Source organism: Contarinia nasturtii, unplaced genomic scaffold (genome assembly GCF_009176525.2).
Source record: "Contarinia nasturtii isolate CC-2019 unplaced genomic scaffold, AAFC_CNas_1.1 Cnas_scaffold_1699, whole genome shotgun sequence".
Lineage (NCBI taxonomy): Eukaryota > Metazoa > Arthropoda > Insecta > Diptera > Cecidomyiidae > Contarinia > Contarinia nasturtii.
In genome coordinates, this window is record NW_022199032.1 from 1,494,196 (window position 1) to 1,518,516 (window position 24,321).

The 24,321-nt window shown below is 33.1% G+C and overlaps 3 protein-coding genes across 4 annotated transcripts in view; 1 reads left to right on the plus strand and 2 right to left on the minus strand.

The window, feature by feature from the left end:
- Positions 1-19,585, minus strand: part of LOC116347033 (RNA-binding protein Musashi homolog Rbp6) — a 371,521-nt gene extending 351,936 nt beyond the window's left edge. Inside the window, exon 1 of the mRNA XM_031777427.1 lies at positions 18,088-19,585. Coding sequence (XP_031633287.1) covers positions 18,088-18,149 — 62 coding nt within the window. The 5' untranslated portion in view covers positions 18,150-19,585. The remainder of the gene's footprint in view (positions 1-18,087) is intronic.
- Positions 19,586-21,226: 1,641 nt separating this feature from the next.
- LOC116347029 (F-box only protein 28) lies at positions 21,227-23,382 on the plus strand. 2 transcript variants are annotated; one of them, XR_004201648.1, is made up of 7 exons: positions 21,227-21,500; positions 21,687-21,814; positions 21,890-22,010; positions 22,088-22,331; positions 22,407-22,597; positions 22,712-23,193; positions 23,258-23,382. XR_004201648.1 is itself a non-coding variant. In XM_031777422.1 (6 exons), the coding sequence occupies exons 1-6, from the start codon at positions 21,417-21,419 to the stop codon at positions 22,997-22,999; spliced, it is 1,056 nt and encodes a 351-aa protein (XP_031633282.1). In that variant the 5' UTR covers positions 21,227-21,416; the 3' UTR covers positions 23,000-23,382. The 2 variants fall into 2 exon arrangements, 1 of the variants encoding a protein (XP_031633282.1); XM_031777422.1 differs by having other exon boundaries at positions 22,712-23,382.
- Positions 23,383-23,777: 395 nt separating this feature from the next.
- LOC116347032 lies at positions 23,778-24,296 on the minus strand. Its single transcript, XM_031777426.1, has 2 exons — positions 24,085-24,296; positions 23,778-24,016 (listed from the first exon to the last, which is right to left on the minus strand). Exons 1-2 carry the CDS (start codon positions 24,182-24,184, stop codon positions 23,907-23,909), a joined length of 210 nt encoding a protein of 69 aa, XP_031633286.1. The 5' UTR covers positions 24,185-24,296; the 3' UTR covers positions 23,778-23,906.
- Positions 24,297-24,321: the final 25 nt, after the last annotated feature.

A 24,321-nucleotide genomic window follows, 5' to 3' on the forward strand; every position in this document is an offset into this window, starting at 1 on the left:
AGACATGCACAATAAACAAAAATTATTTTATCAGATCTCGTAACAAGTGAACAACATTTTTCGAAATGAGATATGGGGAAAAAGTTGGACATTTTTTTTTCTCGATACAATCCATTATAATATATGGATGCACGAGAATGAATGTGAGACTTGAAAGAACAAATTGAACATATCTGCACATTTTTAGATGGAAATATTGCACTTCAATAAAATATGTTTGTCAAGTCTCACATTCATTCTCTGGCAAGCGTATGCACTTTTATATATGTATACAGATAAATGTGGCAAGCACATACACAGAATTAGATACATGTCGAGTGAATGACCATTGAAATTATTTATTCGGTCGACTTATCAAATACACTGTCCATTTGGTGCTCATTATGACCACGTAGTGATTCAAATTATATCGAGCTGTTTTCAACTGACCTTTATATGAAATGTATTCTACAATTATAGAATGCATATAATCTGCGTTCGTGAAAACTGCAAAAGGCTTAAGTGGACAGATAGTTTACATCAAATTCGGATGATGAAAGATAGAGACAGATAGAGAGAGAGACAGAGAAAGGAGAAAGAAAACATTCGCAATTTCAAAATGAGCCTATCATTTATGTGGCCGAATTTCACAAAAATATCACTTTTGATGCAACACAGAGATATGTAGAAAAACAAACTAAAAAACTTTATTTATCTCATCACATGCATGTTCAAGTCAGCACATCATTTCTTTCCCTCCCCATTCTATTTGATGTATGCATCCCAAATTGGAGCGGATAAAGGAAAAATTGAGCACCTTTTTTTACTCATGTCCCAGTCACTTTGCTACCACATACAAAAAAAGCGACCTCTCAGTGGAAAAAAAGAGTATCCAAACAAAAAGTCTGACTTTTACAATTTACAAATTTCATTTCGTTGCCATGCACAGGTTTGGGATAACTTTGAATACATTTTCAGATATCTGTGCATGTTTTCTCAACAGAGGCTTCCATTGAATTTGAAAAATCGCTTGTGCAAAAACATTTGGTACACCAACAAAATGAACAACAACAAAAGGAACAAAATAAATTTATAAAAATCCGTGGATGCAATTGGTTTTCGTGTGCAATATATATATGCACGTAGTACGAAAAGTCAAAATATTACCAACAGATTTCTGTAAATTGTGAACGTTGTCGAATTTACCGACACAAATACAACATGAGTGTCGAACAATAAACAATGAGCGAAAGAGAGAAAATGGGAATCGAGAGTGAAACGAAGAGCTGGGAAAAATAAGAAGAAGAAGAAAAAAAAACTCCGTTCTCGCAAACATACACAAAATCACAATCCAAAATTATTATTATTTACTGCATTGCAGGTGCTTTTCGGTGCTTCATTCAAAAACCGAGTCAAAAAGTCTCTTTACATTCCAACTTGTCTATAAAATAGATGAAGAAGTCATAATAGATGTTCATACACTACCGCTATCGCCTACTATTTGCCGTCGACATCATCATACAAAACGCATTATATTCGCAATGCACATATATCTATCTCTCCCCAGTTGGAAAGTAAGAGAGACCAAAAATACACACATTTGGACGATGTTCTACAATATAGATAATGCATAACCGATATTTAAACAGGCTGGATAATGTGCCAGGTCTCTTCTGGCTTTGCAGTATACCACATTCAAATATCGAAAAATGCAATCCATGTAAAATAACGTAAAGAAACACCAATAGAAACCAAACCCATCACAAAAAAATACTCTCTATTTCGATCAATCCGCATGAAATTTGCCGATATCATCCAGCCCAGCAATGGAAAATGGTATTGTGTCCCCAAAGTATAAGACGACAGATCTACAACAAAGATTATGATTATTTTGTAAATGAGCGAATATTTAAATTTCAATTTGAAATCCGCATTACAGATGCTTTGTGTAGCCAAATAAGTGAAGTGAAACAAAACGAAATAGCAGCACAACAGCAAATTGTACTTATTTAGTGTTGTTGTTGTTGTCATTGTTGTGGCTGTTGTTGGTAGAGCAGGCATACGAAGTGCGCTGGCTGAGGAAATTTCATATTATTTCAGCAAGCTGACACACTCAGTTTTGCATCTAGAGGCAAAAATCTTTCACTCAGTAAATAGAGTATATACGGCTAGATATTGTCAGTAACAGTAGTCACTTTGTCTCTCCTTCAGCGAACACGATAAATCCAAATTGATATTGTGTGCATTGTGTATGCATATATTTCGCCCGTTGCTGTCTTTCAATTGTATTACATTATTTATTGCAAAAATATGAAATTCTTTAGTCTAATTAGGGACGCTCTGCAACTATGTGTGTGTGTGTGTGTATGTTTTTATTTTTGTTATTTCGCGCATTTGCTTCTAACTTTCCATGACGTTTCATTCCATCGCGTTTTTTTTGTTGCTTTTATTTTCTTATTCTCAAATGGTTACATTTATTATTGTTTTTGATCTACTTTGTAGCGCGCGACTATTTGTATGTGCAAGAAAATCTCTCTATCTCTCTTTTTCTCTATATGTGTGTGTCTGTGTTTTGCATGCACTTGCACATGCCTTCTCTCGTCGGTCCAAAACGATCAAAAACACATTTAACAACGATGATTGTCATCATTATGATAATGACAATGTTAATATTTTTCTATGCATCTGTTACTCACTCATTCGCAGTGTGTTTGAACATCGGATCTCTCTCTCTCTCTCTCTCTCTCTCTCTCTCTCTCTCTCTCTCTCTCTGTATGTGTATGTACGTGTGCAATCAGGGCCACTTGCAACAAAGACGATTTCAAGATGATCTCAGCTGAATGCTCTGGCAACCTTCATTATATTCCCTATTGTTATATTGTTTTTTGCTAATTATTTTTGCGCACACGCATGAAAACATTAACAAAACGCCAAAAGATTTGCACCGTATTTATATGTGTACTCACATATTATGAGATTATCATTATTTATCAATAGGAGAGGAAGAAAACTCTTTCATTAAACATCAGAGTGTGAAATTAAATTGCAAATACACAGTGCAAAAAAGCAACGATAGTATCGAGCTCATTTGTTAGCTCCTTTATTCCGTTGTGATGTGTTAACAAAAAAAAAACTTCTCCGAACAAACAAAAATCAGAGAACAAACTATTATCGTTTCGTTTGCAAAGTTCAATTGTTGCGAGTCGATTTTTTTGTATGTTTGAGTTATACTTTTGATGCACTTGAGGAAGAAGAGCGTGCAATGTTCAACAGCAATCAGAGTCCATATGAGTACAAAAGCGTTTACGTCAATTCAAATGATTGCCGTTTTAAAAACGAAATATTTACATTTATCGATGAATGTGGGCAAATAATCGATCAATGAATTCTGTATCATTCGTTATGGTCAACTGTTATATGTGGTATATTTAATAAACATTATTCAAAATGTGGAACATCTTTTTTTGCGATTTTCAAATGATCAACAAATCAAATCAATGATAATAATATACATTTGAAATGGTTTTTTTTTTATTTTTTTAAAAATTTCTGTTCGATCTTTCTATTTGACATTTGGTTTGAGTCAAGATCAAGAGCTACAATAATCTAAGGTATTATGAACACATGTACGATGTTATTTTAAAAATTTGTCTTGAAAATAGATACCATCATTTACCCTCTTTTCTCATCGTTATCAAATGACAGGAAGGATTAGTATGTAAACATAAAAAAAATAATCATTAAAAATACATATTTTGAAAAAGGAAGATCATAAAACCAAGATAAATTCAACGTTTTTTTGACATTTAACATGTTGATCGAAACTATTGATGATTATTTGACTCTTTGAAATGTGATCACATTTTTCATTTCACAGCCGATAATTTTATTTTTTTTTATTTTTATAACAGCTGTAAAGGCATTCACATCGTACAGTTTCGCTTAGACGAAAATTGTTAATTGATTATTTTTCAATGTTTGACCAACTCCCGTGGCCTTTCGTTCGCATATTTGCTTCGATAAAGTTGTATCGTATCGTGCACTCATAAGTTCGAAGTGTAATTTCCCAGAATATTGATGATCGATTTTGTCGTCAACGAGATAATTTGTATCTGGGTTGTTCGGGTATAAAAGTAAATATAGACATGTGTGTGGACGAGAGTGAGAAATGTTTCGTTCCGAACAGAAATATACATCAATTAAAATAAACGAAGAAAACCATATGGATGCAAAATCTGGTAACAAACGAACACATTTTTTTCGGTATATATTCTTTTCCAACCGAAAAAAAAACAGTACAGAGAGATCAATTTACTTTTGGGAAGAGAGCGCATTGGATCGAACATCGAGAAATGAACGATTGGAAATAGCACGAACGAAGAGTGTGATTTTTAAAAGTAAAATGCAGAGTGAGAGAGAAACGGAAAAAGTATTTACTTCGAAAATAAACTTGAAGGTTAAAATTAGAACTAACTTAAAGGCTCATGACTTTCAATCGCTGGAAATGTATAAATTAAGTAGCTATTGTTGTTTTAAACATCGTTTTGATTAGACAATGGCAAATCAAAGTGAATGGTAACACTCAATCGAATAAATGTTGGTGAGCATTTATTTTGTCGATCATTGAATGTATCTCAATGAAATACATTGCAACGCAAAATTAACAACACACCGCATTTTTTTCTCTCTCTCTCAACGCGGCTGTTTCATTTTACAAAGTTTGATCGTTTCGAATTTTTGCGAAAAACTTTTCCATTGCCAATTTGCCGTTTACGATGTTAAAATTCGGACATTTTATGGATGTTTACGCCTTTATATTTTCAAATTGCAATTCTGAATGAAAGGCGAAAATGTCGTATAAAATGCGACATTACTCGACAACGGAGAATTGGACGTATTCATGAAACATTAATTAAGCAACAAATGATGTACCTAAACCTATCGTTCGTTACTTTTGAGTCACATTATTTCATTCAAAATACGATGTACGTGTGCATTTTAGGACTACATATTCTGTGATGCATACACAGAGAGAAAGAAGAAAAAAATAAAAGAGCGAGAGAGAGATAACTCTAAACCGCACCGATACACAAGCCATTCCAAGCGTTTGAATACTGAATATATGTAAATCAAATAAAATGACAATGCATCTGAGAAGTCGTACAATCTGTTTGGCAATAGAGCTGCACATCCTTCTCACACATCACGCATCTCTTGCTGAATGTGTCACAGCTATATGTGTAAAATAAACCTATTTTTATCTATCGTTCTCTCTGTCTATCTTTTTGCAATAAAAACCGAAACAAAAAAAAAACACCATGCTAACACGATTGATGTGGCTGAATATTATATAGTTAAATATCATCACAATGTTTGTTATCCTACTGCTTTCCAACTCTCATAGGTTTTGAATGTTTTACTCGAATATAAAAAGAAAGAAAAAGTGCTCAACATACAGCTCTGTCATATTACGTACCACATATTTGTCAAATCCAATTCTGTTATATCAACACATATTTTTCAAGCGCTTTTTCCGAACAATTATTTTCGTTAGAAACTTTCATTCATCAATTCATTGCGCTACATTCACATTTAATATAAGACTCGATTCAGAAATTGAACGAGACAGGAAACAAAACTCTTTCTATCTCGCATTGTCGCTGCATTGAATTTATAGATGCACATGTTGATTTTCGTTTATTCGAAACCGTTGCGAACTCAAACTTTGTGAATGACTTAAAATTTGAAATTGTTTTCAAAAAAAATCTATTCATATTATTCATACAATGATTTTTGGATAGAATAGATCCGTAAGATCTCCGCAAGATCCGGATCCAAGCGTGCGTACGTAGCCGCGTGATACATACATTCCTTACTCCGTAATGCTATGGCATGCGAATCAAAGAAGGGGAAATAAGAATAACGAATTTGCGTGCGTATTATATATGTATGCATCATGCGGCAGCGTACGCACGCTTGGATCTGGATCTTGCGGAGATCTTACGCATCTATCCTATCTAAAAATCATTGTATGATATTATTCGATGGACGAAATTTAACTTCGATCATATCTCGACCTTAAATGACTTTAAGTTTAAAGATGACCCTCGTTGCTGTGGCTTTTTTGGCATTTCCATTTTAAAAATGACACTTTTATCACAAAAATTCATTTGAATTTTGGAAACAATACAGTCGTTTCTAACGCAGATTCAATTCTCTGTGGTATACATTTTTTCTTCTTCATTATGTGAATTTTGAAAATGTAAAAACTAATTAATTGATTTTATTAATCTTGATCAATCTAAAAGAACCTTGAATTACTTTTTTTTAAAAATAATTTAAAATTTGTATAGAAATCAGATGTCTGCCGTCCCCTAGGCTTACGCAACATCCATATTTATGAAAAACACTTGTTGTTTATGTATAAAAATATTGATTCTATCATATAAAATAAATGAAAGAGAAAAACCGATTCAAATGACCGGAACATTCAAATTATCAAACTTTGAATTAATAACTCTCGAGAGTCGGTTGTATTTTGAATGCCATTTTAAGAGTAATACTGATTTTATTTATACCAATTTGACTTGCATTTTATACCGTACGGATTGGAAAATTAATGCCGACAAAAAAGCAGAGACAATTAAAAAGTTATATATTCTATTTCTATTTAGAGGATGAATATTCAAGTAGCAAATGAACAGGAAAAATATTTTTTGCAGAAAATTTAATTTCAATAATAAAAAACTGATGAAGCATGTGATCGGATAAATTCAAGAATGGAACTATTGCATGAAGGGGTCATTTCTCGACATAATCCGCTTTTCGAGTCGTTAATTTTTCGTTGATGAAGAACAGTTCCGGATAAATCGAAATGCTTATAAATATCGAAATAGTGGACATTTAAAGTCTATTTCACAGCATCAGTGGAATGTGCATTGTGCATATTCATGCTTGCACTCATTTTCATTATTAAAATATGAATTGGATACGATTCATATGAGATGTTGCGGTGACTGAGCCTACGCTTTACATCAATCACACTTACACATGTCTTTACACCACGAAATAAATAAATAATATGAACGAACGAATCTATTAATTGTATATATCACATGAGAAATGAACTATTTGATCCAATAAAATATAAAATCCTGCCACAATTCTATCCGAATCGATTTCATGCTTCAGCCATAAAATACAAACACATACAGTCTTCTTGCTGATGTATACAGAAGCTGTTGTTCATGTGTTCACTTGTTTCAAAAATGCTTTCGATATTTTTAGTTCGACCTTGTGATTACCAAGTAAATGATTTTATGATATTAATTGTAAATATGTAATTTTTTTTATGCATTCTTGCGTTTTGTCGAATGTGGGTGGAATGGCATTTTCAATACTCCAGAAATCCTTCTATTCGATTTCAAAGATCAATCGTTCGTTTTGTTTTGAAAATTCTTTAATTTTAATATCTTGTTTTTGTCATTCAATGGTTGGTCGCGAATGTAATTTTTGTTTTTGCATATTTGATAATATCACAAATTCACAAATGTAGTGAGTCGCTACTTGCGACACAATGCTAACGAAAATGTTGGGAACAAATTCGCATATTGGATACGATACAATGGAATAGCTTTTATACAAAACTATGTTATAAACATTTACAAGATTGAAATCGTTAAAATTCATTTTATCGTATTCAATTTATGGATCGTATCTGGTTTTCCCTGAAATGATGTTGAAGAAAACAAATGAACAGCACAACAAACACTTAAACCAATTTAGACAGCATAATAGAAATAGAATGAATGAGTTACAACAACAACAACCGCAACCGCAACAACAGTAGCAGTAGCAAAAATAAAATAATCTACACATTTATCAATGGGTCAATCATGCATTGAGAGATACACACAATGCATATATTACGTCTTCTTTTTGATTCATCATAATTTGTGTTTGTGCTATTATTGCAATTTATGTAATGCAAAAATGATCATAAGGTCATCAACAATTTATTTATGACGTCGTTGAACATGCATGGGTTTCCTTATGTTTTCTTGAGTATTTTAAAACACACCGAGAAAGAGAGAGCGAAAAAAAATCACATACACACGCGGCGATTGAAAGATCAAGATGAAAAAAATATGAAACACACACACACACAAATTCGAGACTGATTTGTTCGATGTGGAAGTGCAGTATTGAAGGTCGTTTCAACCCAAATCTAGATAAATGTGACCACATCCCCATTCTGTCAAATTAGTTTGAGTTTAACATTCGCGTGTCGATTTCAAACTCAATCTCTATTTTCCACTTCCCACTGTAAAATAATAAATGATCAGGATTATATCGGGATGTTTAACTTCGTTCTCCATTGAAGTATACGAAGCTCCCGACGTATATATTACTCTATATAGAAAAGCGAATTAGGTCATTTTAACTAGTCATTTAACTTAATTGCACTTCAATTCCGTGTGCAAATCAAACGCATCCATTTATACGAATCAATACGAATACATAGAGATAAAATGGAAAGGAAAGCACATAAATACGATTGGCAAATACAAATTATTTGCATTAAATAAATAAAGAGTGAACACATCTGGTGAATATGTTTGCGTTTTGGGTTATTAATAATTATTAGCATCTCTCGCATTATGAAGATTTTATTGGGGGTGGAGACTCTCTTCTCTTGGTGAGTCGAAAATTTTAATTGTAGAAATCTGGCAAATTTGTAGCATACAATGGGTTTTTTTCGGATATAAATCGATGCAGAATCATGACAATTTGTTTGCATTTGAAAAAACCACGAAAATGACAAAACAAAAAAACAAATGTTTGGTTTGGTGAATGTAAGTTGGATTTGAAAATGGGTGCAATATGTCAAAGACATCATGCTGCGGTTGAAATAACAGATTTTGGTTGCTCAAAACAGCTTAGCTATTTTTTTTTGTAGAACAATACTATAACAACTTGTGATATCAGGGGAAATTGAACCGAAATGAACGAAAAAAAAACATATCACAGTCATTCACAGTTCAACATTGATATTGAACTCTCGCATAATTGCCTTTGTTGGGCACTTTTTCCTCTGCCTAATCGTTTTTTTTTTTTGTCACATCATTTGAAATTTCAATTTCACAAGGTTGCCTGTTACTGAGCTGACAAAAACTTTATTTATCGCTTAACCATAGGGCCTAGGCCTATATAGAAAATTCAATTCGATTTGACGAATGCATGGAAAGTATATGTGTAACCACAATTCAACTTTGATTAGTGGAAACGAAATGTGCGACAAAAAGAGGCCATTTTGCATCTCAAATAACAATTTTGCACAAATGACGACGGCAACAAAATGGTAGTCGGCTGTATCAATGAAATACAACGAGTGAATAAAATGTTAGAAAAAGCAACAAATTTAAACGACAGATAAAAGCAATGATGAACTGATAAGAAACATATAGCTTACTTTTTTATTTCTGGCTATATATAATAATAAGAACAGACAAAGTAAATAACGTAAAATAATTTCAATAGTATTTTCAAATTGAATATATGAATGAAAAACGTTTTGGGGAATGTTCGAAATTTACTTTTATCCACATGCTGATCGTTTGGAGGTGTCACATTAAGGAATACATAGCAAATTCTTCGTATGAAGGTAGGTAGTCTCTGAACCGAAATAAAAATATCCATGTGCATCTGAAAAAATGATAATAAAACTCAAAAAGTCACACAATTCCAACTGTATACACAACGTGGCAAAGATAATATAGCATGATCAATATGTTCACATACAGAAAAGTGCAGTTTTACTTTTATTTCAACTCAAAAATAATATAATAATAATATTTATTCACCGCCAAAACTGGCTCAATCTTTTGAGTTTGAACATAATTTTTTATACATTTTTTGGTGGGAAAAAGCCATGAATCAATGATACACATTCAGAAAACTACACATAATAATTGATGGCGATTTATTTTCGGGATATAGTTGAAGTTTCTTTTTGTTTCGCTATCTTCTTTGGAAGATTTTCTATGCGCGTTCTGTACGTTATCAATCGCAAAACCAACAAAAATAGACAAACAGAAGACTATGTACGCTTCGTTGTTATTTGATGTTGAATTAATCGATTTCTTTTATTCATTGAGTAAAATACGAAAACAAAAGAAGAGCAACACACACAAAAAAGAAGAACGATGACACAAAAATGTATTTTCGTCATGACTTTCGCGAGCATGACAAATATGATTTATGGAAATGTTAATGATTTTCCTGTATTTGCTCTTCTCATATTCGTTCCTCAATGATTTTGAGGTTCACTGTTCATTAGGCATGTCGCATAAGAATCAGCAGCTCTCATCATTCTCATTCGTTTTCCCATTTTTTTTTTGTTTTTCTTTTTATTCCCCGGCTCTTGCACACACTTCGAATTGAAATAAAAGTTCGGCAATTCAGTCGGCAAAATGTGATGCATGCACATTGCACATACCGTACACAGTTTTATGTGAATAAAGCAGCAAATCCTTTTATTGAAATCAGTTTGAAACATTAATTCAAAATTCATGGTATGCAACGCTGAAATTAAGAATGGGCCATAATATAGAAAAAATTGCCGGCCATAAATCGTGTATGGTGTGTGTACACTGTACATAATTGTGACATTGTGATCTGTTGAAAATAATTGCGTATCGTTGATTCGTGATTTGTTTGTTGATTTCTTGCCAAAAATAATCCAATCAAAAATATCGCATATACATAATATCCAAGATGATGTAGAATATGCATCAATGCTTTTTATGCATGCAACACAACTAAATATATGCTTGTGTCATACGCAAGCGATCATTTTTTGAATCTAATAATAACTCTTGTAAAATTCAATTAAGTGCCATTCATCTAGCTATAACAAAATTGAAAACAAATATTATTCGAGAACGCTGAACGTGTGCGCACACATTGGACGGACACATATGCACACACACACACACACGCAGACACACATTCGAAGTTCGCACCGGATAAAAGCGACGCAAATCTAACCATAAATGTATACGCAATGCATTTCAAAGAGATAGAGAGTGAGGTGTGAGTGTAGATTTGATGTGGTCCGGGTTTTTTTCGTTCTCTCGCATAAAAACTGATACAACTTGATCCAAACTCCTTAACACACAAAGCTCATCCATTTAAAAACTATCTTATATACTCTGGCGCTTTCATTGTGTCCGGATATGCAGTTGGTGTGTGTTTTATGTCTACATTGCTGGCTGGCGCAGGATATTCAATGGGCATTTTGTTGTTGGCTTCAGTTATATATATGGACAGTGTGGTTTTTGTTTATATTCATAATTGACACTTACCATGTGATAGAATTGATAGTTTTAGGCTAAATGACTCGGCTAGTTACACAAAGACTTACACAACCGCATATATACGCATACAGTATCAATAATTTAGTCTAGTATTTGCGGCTGATGAAAAAGATGAAAACGAAAATAATGTATCTTCATTATTGGCAATGAAGTGGTTTATTTATCCAACAAAATAACTTGAATGGCATATTTGCAGCTTAAAAGATGTGTAAAAAAAAGCGCGTTTACAACCGAATTCTTATAATATTGCAAAAGATACGAAACTATTGATGAATGCATGTCAATATGATCGGTTTTCATATGAAAATGATTAGGTTACAATTTTATTTTTAAAATGTAGGATAACATCAATCCACTTACGTATTTTATTTTGCAATTAACATGCGATTTTCAGCGATGAGAGGCTTTAATACATTATGCATTTGCACAAGTGCAATTATATATACGCGCCCTGCCCATGGTTACGCTGTAACCAGCGTAAAAGCGACCGTGTATAAGTTTGTGTATGTAGAACGCAGGAAGTTGGCTTTTTGGCTACATTTTGGTTGTGATTGTGTTTAAATATAGTAAAATCTAATTTTGAATAGGAAATTATTGTAAGCCAAAATGTATATTCATTCGCATTTTATATTGGCCGATTTTTAGTATGCAGTAGTGTTGCTCAAACTATGATGTTAAACTTTTTATTAGCAAATTCAAAATGTCACTTACACACACGACCAATTTTCAAAACTTAAAATGAAATTTTTTATTTTGAAATTTAAACGTTCTCTAGTGCATCCTCAAACGCCGATGTTTTCAATGGATATAATAGACAATCGCATTCAATATAATAGACAATATTCTTTTCTAGTATAAAAAATGGGTTCAACATGATATTTCATTTTTCTACCTATCAAAAGTTAATTTAATGCATTGTTAACGACCAAAAAATATTTTTGATTGGTTTAATTTGAATTTCAAAGTTGAGAATCGTTCTTGATCAAGGTAGACATTTTAAGTGGGAAGTGTATTAGTAATTGAAAAAAATCTATCTATCTAGCGAAAAGAGGTTTTAGTTTCCACTCCGATAAAAATGGATAACAGGTAAGGAAGAATTTGACAAAAAGAATTCTGACCATCTCACACAAAAGTGAAGAGCAAAAAATGTCTTCACTCCTCTAAAAATTCTTAGAGAGTAACACGTCAGAATGTTCAGAATTAGAAAAGATCAAAATTGTAAATTTTCTTTAATCCAAGAACCGTATGACATTCATTAAAACAAATAAAAAATGTATCAGTTAACGTAGACACAAATCATGAGCCTTAAAATAATTTGATTTCACTCCATTTCTCTGTGTTTGCACTGTAGGTATTACAAGTTTTTTTTTTTTTTGGTTGAGTGTGAATGTTTTAAAAATCACATTTTACGATCAATATTTCTGTTTATTGCCTTCTATGCAGCCAGTTGAGAATATTTTGCCAGTTGCATCGGCGAACAATGGAAGACTCGAAATACTAAAAGCAAAAAGCAACAATAAAACCGAAAGAGAAAAAAATGAAACTATCACACAGCATAACAAAATTTAACTACCTGCTTCACACACATGCACTTCAAGTTGTGTGTTTGAGTGCAAATATTATGCAACGCATAGGTTTTTTGTACAACATATATGATTCGTCTCAATCTCGTCTGTTTTCGGTGGAGTGAAAAGGTAATAGGTTCAAAGACTTTACTAATTTAAGCATTTTACAAGATGCTAATTGATGACGTGTTGTTTCATTTTCGGACACATTTTTTATTTCAACCTTTTTTGGTTTGAATGTTTGTTTATTTTTCCAAATATTTTTTTTTTTATTGACGACTAAGATCGACATCACAAACACACGTATCGTTGCGCTTTTTTTCCGGTCCAAAATGAACATTGGTTGCTCGATCGTTATTTACCATTGCTCCAAATGAGCATTTATTGTTGACTGTTCTTTATTGACATGCCTATCTCTATGTTTTGTTCCATATTCCTTCATTTATTCGTTGTCGCTGTGCATTCTCTGAAATGACATGGTTTTGTTTGCATAATGACTGTTGCCTGTATGCGTACTAATTTTTTTATTATTTTTGTTTGCTCACCAAGTTCTAAGTCGAACGATAGTTTTTGATAAAAAAAAATCATCAACAAACAGAGAGAATGGCAGTAAAAAAAACGAAGAATTTTAATTTCTTGTTTTAGGTTGATCACACCTTTCTACATAAAAAACAAAAAGAATTAGGAAGAAGGCAGTAGTAGGTAGAAGAAGATTCGACATGGTTAAGTTTTTTGTTCTTTTTAGCAATTTCGATTCAGGATCATTAACAATATTACACCAGAATTAAATACAAAGAAAAGAAAGAGTTCTTTCAATACACCTACCAAATTAAATCTCTTTAATATATGCTGTTATAATTTTAACGCTTAACTGCAAAGAAATGAAATAAAAGAGCAAAACGATAGCATTTCAATTGTACTATTTTAGTTGCATCAACAGAAGCATTGTATGTTGCCACTCCGGGAGCACGCTTAGCCGACCACACAAATTCAGATGTTGTGTGTCGTAAAAATGAATCAAAAGCGCCATTAAAATTATCGTGTACACGATCGATTTAGCAAAAGAGTAAGAGCAGTGAGCATTTTGGTCTCTGAACATCAATGAAACTAATAAAATGTCTGTTGGTGCCTTAGTCATCATTACAAATTGATTGATGTTTAATAGCGAATATGTGGTGTGGTGTCAACAACTACGTCACATCTATGTGCCGATGCCGACGATTTTATTTTTTTGGATCATCTTTTTTTATAATTGTCATTGTCGTCGTTGTCGTCGTCGTGTGAAACTAATTATCTGGTTATTTTTGTGTTGTTTATATTTTCTATTCATACCTCATCTTTTTGAGTTTTTGTGTACACACATTTTTCCGTGTTGCTTGGCTTTAACACACATAAACGTGCTCGAGCGTAGATATGATGCAGAAGTTAATAACAATAATTACAACTATTACAATTTGCTACCTTTTATTCTCTTTTTCTCTCATTTTTAGACCGAAATGTATGGTGTAAACACAGTTTTCACTTTACATCTCTCATTTGCCGCAAGAAATGTGTTGCACGACTATGGCCAAAGTGCGGTGGCGGTATGACAATAGGAAATGACAATGTAACCAAGCGTCTATAAGCGAAGGGGCCTTTTTTTGTCAAGTGATATTTTTTCTTTCCATTGGATTCTATTTACATATTCCGTTAATTCTATCTTTGCGATGGATTTTACATGCAATCGAACGCCAAGCAACTGTTTTATTCAAATTATTCAATTGAATTTTTCACGTTGTTGCATTGCATTTCAGCAGTTTTGCTTTTGTTTTGTTTTGCATGGTTTTCTCCTCGGTTGACCGTTGGCAAAACGATTGCACACAAAAAGGTGTGAGAAAAACTAAAATAAAGGAAATAATGATCGAATTTATCGTATGGTTCGCCGGTTAAAGTAAACAAAACAATCGCTTTGAACCAAAAACAAAAAAATGTGTAACAAAATTACAAACTGAAAATTATGTAATATCCATTTATTATTATGTCGAGAACATTTTCGATGGAAAACAAAAAATAATAATGTTTATAAGAATTGTTTTATAAATGCATGTTTTAACATTATCCAAATAAATATATTCAACGATGTCGACCAAACGCGTAACAATTGCATTCGTCACTGATAAATGCACAATAAAACAAGTAACTAATGGCAATGACAACATTAACGATAACGAACGACAACAAATTACTAATTGTTATTGAAAATGCCGAATGAATAATAATCAATGGCGATGAGAACAAAAGAAACAAAGTGAAAAATTGTATCGATACAGATAGAATCCATGTATTCGATTTATTTACCATAACGAATTATAAACACATTGAATATTATGTGCATATACTAACTGAATACGACGAGAATGATTGAAATCAAGTGCATATGCGATTGAAATTAAAGTTTTCAAGTCATATTTCAAATGAAACGAAATTAATAAGTATTGAGTGGAATGTGCATACTGTATGAGAGATGAGCGATGAACATTCGATTGCACTGGCGGGTTCGAATCACATGCCGTTGTGCTGGCACTTATGGCTGGCACGTTCGTTCGTTCGCTCGAGCTCCACACACACTCACACGCCAACAACCATAACTAAACAAAAATAACACATGTCAAAACTAAAACCGTTCATGTTAATAATTGAATAATATGAATCAATTAAATGAAAACAGAACTGAGAAATGAACGAATTCCTTTAGAGAGTGAAAGCAAGAGAGGCAAGTGTGCACACACATCTCTGTCGCTTTGTATTTTTTTTTATTCATTCACTTTTCGAATTATTGAAGCGCACGCTTGTGTGCCGTTAAAAAACTTAAAATCGTTACATTCAATTCTATCCATTTATTAATTTAAATTTTAACCAATCATCTGTGGTGCTATACAAGTCACATAAACTTGGAACAAGCGCAAAGACGGAGAGAGGAATATGACGATGAGTTATTTGAATTGACTATTTTATTGATGATAAATAAAACCAAAACAAAATCGTGTGTTCAATCGTCATGTGCATTAGATGAAATCTTCCGTTGATTGAATGAGATGAGATAAAAAGTGGTCGCGCGCCCATATTTTATATTGTTATATTCTTACAAAATTCAAGTTTGATTGGTTTAGCAATCAGACATATACAGTGCGACCAGGTAAACATAATATTGATGGTAATTCACTTCCAATTGCCTGTGAACCCTCTGTCAACGATTTCACCAGATCATATCAAATTATTTCATATCATACCAACCGGTTTAGTTGTATTTGTCAGCGACATGGTCTTTATCCATATCTGTGTAAATGCCGCACAGACACATATCGAGACATAATTCTCAGTATAAGTAAAAACAAAATAATATTATGATCTCTATTTGAATACACTGGTCGGTATGGAATGTATGCTGAATGCTGAACATCATCATATGTGTTAGTTGACAGGGGCTAAAAAAGTAAGATGTAATATAAGACAAACAACGGCAAATGAGCAAAACGAGGCACAATGTGAACCGAAATGAATGAAGTGAACGAAATAAAAAAAAATTAATACGCGCCGAAGAAACGAAGAAAACAAATGAAATAAACAAACAGAAGAAATTTATGGGAGAACGTTTAAAAATACAACAATCAGTCTGTATTGTAACCGACAATGACAACTTATGAACCAAGACGTTTAGATAATATTCATATCATTTATATAATGAAGATCACGCACAGCCTAGTAGATAAGACGATTTTTCACTGTCTACACTGGGAGCCCAGCCCAGCCCAGTCCATAGTCGGTGCGATCGTAATAGAGGAACATCATAAAACAATTGTAAATTTAACAGAAAACGAAACGACGAACGACCGAGGACAGAACACACACCGAAAAAAAGGGGAATAAATAGTAAATGAATTACAAATTATTTGTTTCTAAACATTAAAGAACAGTTTATTTTGTGTACGAGTTTGATTGCAATAATCATCATTCACATATCATCATTTTCGTATTTGGATTTAAATTCTGTAAAGAAATTTTTCATTTTTGCGGCATTTAAATTTCACCCAATGCGGTCGAATTTCAAAAAAAAAAAATGTGTATCGAGCTGTTTGATCGAACAAGATTCTTGTTGAATTCACTATAGATAGATTGGGGGAAAAAACGCAAACATTTAATATTTTAGTGACTGGCGTTTGATTTGTGGATGAGCAAAAATGCTATTGCACAACGTGCACGTGTATCCCGTTTCAACTATATGAAATGTTCGCTCTTCATTTGTTGTTGCTTTTGTTGCTGTTTTTGGTGCTACTTGCTCACTAATGTGTGAGAATAGTGGTTACCCAGAGAGACAGAGACAGCAAGATGTAGAGAAAAAGTGTGTGTGTGGTTTTGTGTATGTAAGATACAGACAAAGACAGAGCGTGGGGAAATTATGTTTGAACGTAAGAAAAATAAACGACGCAATATAACTAAACGAAATGAGAAAAGGAACGACAACCGGTATTCGAACAAGAGAGTGAAAAAGTTGAAATGACAAAATGAAATGTCAACGTGCGATGCGATATATGTATATATATTTATATACGTAACGGAAGACTCAAAACAAGGATAAAACCGTCCTGTGAAAACTTGAATGGAATATCGTTTTTATGTGTGTATCAATCCTTGCAATCATTACTTGCACTTAAAAACACTCGCGTTATTTCGTTGTTGTTTTTCTTAGTTTTCTTTATTTCTATTTCCTCCACGGCTGAAATCAACTCCTTCCGGCTACAAATACATACTCAGGCGAGTTTTGTTTTTGGTTGTTTTTTGCACGTCGATGCGGTTTTTTGTGCATTTATTATACACATTGAAAGTATTTTTTTGTTCTTAAATCTCACAATCGCTTGCTGTTTCGCTCTCTCTCTCTCCCTCTCTTGTTATTTGATTTCTCAAAATGCACCTTTGATCCATGCCGAACATGTGCAACGCACGGGTCCATAGCATTTACGAAGAACACACAATTATGTAACATAATTGGGGTAATTTCTTACATTCGCCATACAGTCTTTGGATGCACCTCGGTCGTGCTTGCATTTCGGTGTTTTTTTTTCTTCTTGTCTCATTGGTGTTTAACACGACTAAAACCAAACTGAATGGTAAATTGTGAACATACATACCCTGGATAATTTGGTACTTCGGGCGATCCGGAAGCCAGCTCCTGCTGAATTTGATGCTCCATATCGAATTGGCTTTTCTTGTTTTACTGCTATTTTTTGTTCTCACGTTTCTTTTCAATTTAATTTCTTAATTTACGAGTCACAATTTCTGGTAGACCTATTTTTTCAATATATTTTTTTTTCTCTACTTTTACTTCTTTATTTTGTCTTCATCAACTGTTTTTCAAAACACGAACGAATTTTTTAAAAAAGCGTTTTTTTTTCAATATCCTTTATTTTGTATCCACTATCAGTTCTTTTTTTAATCGCAGGAATTCTTTTTTTTTTTTTCAGTTGGTAAATACTGGAAAATCTCCGAAAAATCAGTACACAAATGTGATGTAGATTTTTTTCGAAATAAAATGTTTATAGAATCAGTTCACTTGATGACAATGTCCTTAAAATGTCAATTTAAATTGAAATAAAAAATGGTTTTGCACTTAAAAAGGACGAATAAAGTGTTTAAAGAAATGTTTGGATCGATGTTATAAATATTAATTCAAAAGAAGATCTTTTCAAATGGAACAATCTTTTATTTCACAATTTCCGGTAAAATTACAAATCGATCTTATCGCTTAAACTCTTTCTTTTAATAATTTTTTTTCGGTGTAACTCTTTCATAGAAAGTATTCTTTTTGTCGAAATGATCGTTGGCTGAGAGTATTTTGTGTCGATATAACCCGATTATGATAATGAGAATCGATCATACAATAAACTATTTCTGAATGATTTGGATCGAAATTTAGTTGGGCTGTTTACCGAACAATTGACTAGCTATAAATAATTCACAGTTTCACACCAATCGTTATCAGTTCATTTGAAAATGAAATCGCACATGTTGTCACTGATGTCAATTGTGTTCTTCCATTCACGCGCTTGAATGTTGTTGCCGGTGTTTTGTTTTGGTAATCTCTCGCACTCTCTTTCTCTCTCTCTCAACGTTTGTGTGATTTTCAAACCGGGCTTTTTGTCCGTTTTCAAATAATCGCGCGAATCGGTTGCTATTGCTCTTCAGTTATTATTGTTTTTTTTTTTTTTTAATTCTTATTGTTTATTTCGTATTGACGCCGCGCAAGATATTTTTCAATCGTATTGAACTTTTACTTGAAATTGCATTCAAAAATTTCAGAAAAAAAAATTATTTCATTTTCTCGTATCAATTTTCCAATTTCTGCGAAAAATGTGAGTAAGTTTTTGAAAAATGTTTTAGATGTCGATCAACAGATCTGCTACAACTACTAAAAAAACTAAACTGTAGTGTACAAGGTACAGGGCTGCGGTGTCAACCTTTCCGAATTAGTCGATAAGTACTCTTCAACTATCAAATCGTTACTGTTCGTATATACTATATACAATGTGAGTTCTAGGCAAAAGGCCACCTCGATTTTTATTTTTTTTTGCCCATCTCCTCAAAAGTTTCGCTATTCTGTTGTGTGAATCCACACAGTTAGCTGCTCTGGTTGTATGCTATACAGAGAGCAAGTTGTCAAATAGTGTCGGAGACAGAGAGAGAAACACAACGAAATAACGCATACCATCACATATATAACATCGCATGCCGTTCTTTATACCGCCGCATACATACGGAATCATTCGATCTCACATTGCAGGCTTGCTCGTATTCGTTGGCTGTGGCGTTTTTTTTATTGAAAATTTTCATTCGGTTTATAAATCGTATCGCGCTCGTGGCTCTCGTTCATTCATAGGCGCTTACGCTCTCAATATCACGTGTGCGTCACACGCTCTCCGTTCGGCAATCGGTTTTCTACGGATGAAACACACCAAAACATAAACGATAATCATCTCTTTACTCTCCAAAAACTGAACAAACATGTGTCTGATATATATGTGCTCTTTCTCACTCTCTCTCTCTCTGTCTCTTACGTACATATTTACTCCCTTACTAGTGTATGATATCGTAGCGGTACGTTATAAACATCTCGTTCATTCAATTATTCGCTCTTTTTCTCACCCATCACATTCAAATGGTCCTACTAATGTGTGTGTTTTTTTTTTATTGCTAAAATGTGCTTTTTGTTCAAATTGTATGACGTTTTCGTATTGAAAATTCAAATAATACAATAGAAGAAATGTCGATTGAATAATCACGTTGGATACGGTGTGCATGTGCAAGTGCATAAGCACACATGCACATCGTTCAACTCTTTCGCGTTGTATTCGCCACATTGCTGCATTATCTCTATAGAGCTTTCGATATATCTATAATAGAGCATACAGAACATTCCAGCGTAAAATGAATGGAGAGACAGAGAAAATCGGTGCATTTCGAAGGCGCAATGCATTTTCAATTTTGTATGCAATTCAAAAATGTGCTATGCATAGTGCGGTGTAACGTGTGCGCACATATGTCAAGACTAATACGTCGGAACTGAATTGAAATGAATAATGCACACAAGTAAATAGAAAAAACATCAAAAACTAAAAGAGAATATCTATCGGGTACCGTATCATAAAAATGGAATAACACTTTCCACGGTTATATATGAAGGCTTGCAAACTTCGTTTCAAAAGAAACTAGATTGGTGGAAGAAGAAAAAGGATTGCCAAAATAAATCGATGAAGAAATCATTGTCTACGTTGAACGTTATCTAGATAAAAGGAAGAATAACTACTATAGCATGATGATTTTAGAATAACGGCGCTTAGTTTTATCTTCCCAGTCATCCGTATCGGCTTTCGTCATTAGATTTTCCATTGTTCTTTCGAGGCTGTTTTTTTTGCACAAATTTTAATGAACGACAATTTTCGGTGCCTCCGTTTTGTTTGGACAGCATTTAAATTTCCAAATTTTTTTAATGCTTGTAATTGGTAAATTTCATCAAATCCATACAATTTCATTAATTAAAGTGTGATTTTTCTTCTTCTCGGTGAATTTGCCGTTGAAAAATTTTACATTTTTTGTTCACACATTTCTTATGAACGATTGGGATGCTCGTTTGATGTGTGGAACACTAACTGCTGCATTGATTTCAAATCAAACAACACCGCACTGAAGTTGGCCGCTTATCACATTTTCGGAATGCACTTTTTTTATTCAACTGACTCACTCACATATGTGAGAGAACTGTCAGTCGCAATAAAAACAAATGACGAAAGTTTTCACATTTTACCGAGTGTTAGTGTTTCTCTCACGTTCATTTGTGTATAAACCAAGGAGCTGGTGCAGTTTTGAAACTCAACAATAAATTATATTTATCAGCTCGGCGATACAAATATTTATGTTATAACACAAACATTTCAGTTTTTTTTTGTCGCAAATAATTATCATCATGAATCTATTGGATTTACCCGATTGTATGTTGGAACAAGTTCTGGAGTGTTTATCATACGATGAAATCGCAAAACAGCGTATCGTAAGTGTTTATTGCTTTTATTTCAAATCGCCATCACATGAATCAAAGAGACAAAAATGAATAAAATGATCGCATTGTCGCAATGAGTTAATAAACGAATTGCATGCATTTTTCTTTCTCTCTCTCTTCTTTCTCTTGTATCCGGTGTATTATGTTTATTTTTATTTTGTTATGTGTAAATTGTAGGTTTGTCAAAAATTCAATACAATATGTCAAGGCCTTTTGAATGTTGGCTTCCATAAAGTGATGAAGCGTCATGGACAGCTATTGAAAATCATTAAATCACAATTGCCACGGCGTGAATCCGAACGCAGGTTTGTTTCAAACTTTATCGAATGCACAATTTAAAATATTGACGTGAAATGGTTACCGTGTATGTACACATGTAGAAATCATCAATTGAGCAAACACTCGGACGTTTTGACATGTATCGAGACTCGCATCTCTATGCTATCGATGACTTACACAAAATACATTGAAGTTAATCTGTGCTGTTTCATACCAGGAAAAGTATGTGTCCTTTGAAATATTTGGTTTTTTTTTTTAAATTTTACTCAATTCCTCATCTATTCCAAATCTGGTTCAAGGTAATCGATGAAGTTCTTCATGTTTTCGCTTCTATTACACATACAAAGCCATGTAATATGTCCGAAGTGTTTGTATTGTCCGATAAACCACTTCGAACTCATGATGTTTTGCAAGAGCTGCGTGACATCTCTTCCATGGCCATCGATCATTTTGAGGAAAAAATTGCACCAACTCTTAAACGAGCATATTGCGAACTGCCAACCAGAGCAGCATTGTTGAATTGTTCAAATGTCCAATACCATTGTAAGATACATTCGATTTTGAATTTGGGAAAATGTCTAAACATTTCTTTTTTTTTTCATTATTTAATTTGTCAAGATGCAACTGATACATCGTCGAATACATCGGGCTTGTCTTTGCCAGCACTTTATTCACAATTTCAACAAGGTGCTTCATCATCATCGTCATCATCATCACCACCACAAAAAGCAATCAATGCTCGTCAAGTCGATCCATACCAAAGCAACTACATTCGCATGGAACGAAAATTCAAGACAGCAATGCGAAAGGTATCACCATTTTTACTTTTCTTGTTTTTTTTTTTTTTTAATTTTGCCCCTTAAAATATAAAAATTTGCATTTGCGTAACGAATAAAAAAATTTCTTCTCTGTTTATAAACTAGCTAAACAATGTCATTGGTATCCAAAATCGTCAAGCACAAAAGCTTCGAAGCTGTTCAATGCAAATAAATGAGCTAAATGCGCAGGTGATTGATTTGCGTCGCCGTCTAGAGGAATCGAATAATTCAAAAAATTCGCTGGAACAAATCGCATCGGTGGTTAAAGTTCGTTCAACACAATCAAATACGCAGCACAACAATATCAAACCACGAACGGCCACAATTATTTTGAAACGTATTGCTGAGACATCGTCTGGAAATCCAACCGCCACAAAGAAGGCCAAGCATTAGACAAACAATGCCCTCACCATTTCATTTTTATAAATCATTAACATTTCGCTTTTCTATATCCTTAATTTCATTTCTTTTCGATAAACTCTTTTATTTCAGAAATTATTGATACACACACATGAATTTATTTTGCCTTAAGAGTCGAGGTTTTCCTTTGATAGAAGCATTTGTAGAGTTCTGTTCGTTTAGTAAATGTAAAAAAAAGACACAAAATGAAGAAATTTCACTTTTTTATGGCAAAACATTATTTACTTGTAGGGACTACGATTTAAACGCGTTCGAAATTAGAATTAATTCGTTAGCAACACTTGATGGCAACTCATTTGCTCATGATCAATCTAATGATTCCAATAAATTTGTTATTAAACCCAATCCAAATCCAATCTTAATTTGTTTTTTTTTTTTTTATAAAGAGCTGTTTACTTTCAAAATAAATATCACTAGTATTGAAACATAATTCATTTACCATTTTTACGTCTATTTGGTTGTATTTCTACAATGTAATAGGAAAGAACCAGAGAAAGCAAGCAACGATACAATGTACAACATTACCACAAGTCTACAATATGCCTGAAAATTTCAAGGAAATTAAAGTGAAACGTTTCTTTGGCAAATTTTATATTTTTGAATGCATTTGACAGAACAATGTGAAGGTCAAATTTCTGTATTTCTAATACACAGAAGATCAAGTTAAAAACCACAACTCGTTGCCACCTACAAAAACTGTTGAGATTTACTGTTGAGATTTACCAATGAAAACGAAATAAAACTAAAAATCTCACTTTTCTTTAATTCTTTAAATTTATTTCCCTGACAAAATACATCTATTTTAAAAGGGCTAAAACGAATGATGACGAAAAAAGTTAATTCTATATTTTAATAAATTAAATCAAAATTGTTATCATTTTCATTCAGCGTGCCAACCAAATACAGGTCGAATCATTTTTGAGACTAACGGCATCACCACACTAAAATTGAAATAGCCCACCAGCAAGAAAAGAATCAGCAGAATTACATCTGAAAACAGGAGAAACATATCTTATTACTTGTAAATCAACGAATCACTCGAATTCTCCAATACTTACGCATGGTAACTCGTTCCCATTTTTCAACAATATATAATTCGGTGACCATCAAGTAACGAAACCACCAATATTCGATGAATTTATTAATTTGTTCCAGCATTTTGTGTATAATTATTACTATTTATTTTTTGTGCAGCTGCTTTTTTGTTGACTTTTTTCCCGAAAAAGGTTCTAAATGCCGTATTGACATATCAGTATCAAAATGGTGAATTTTGACACTTTATTTGACAGCTAAAT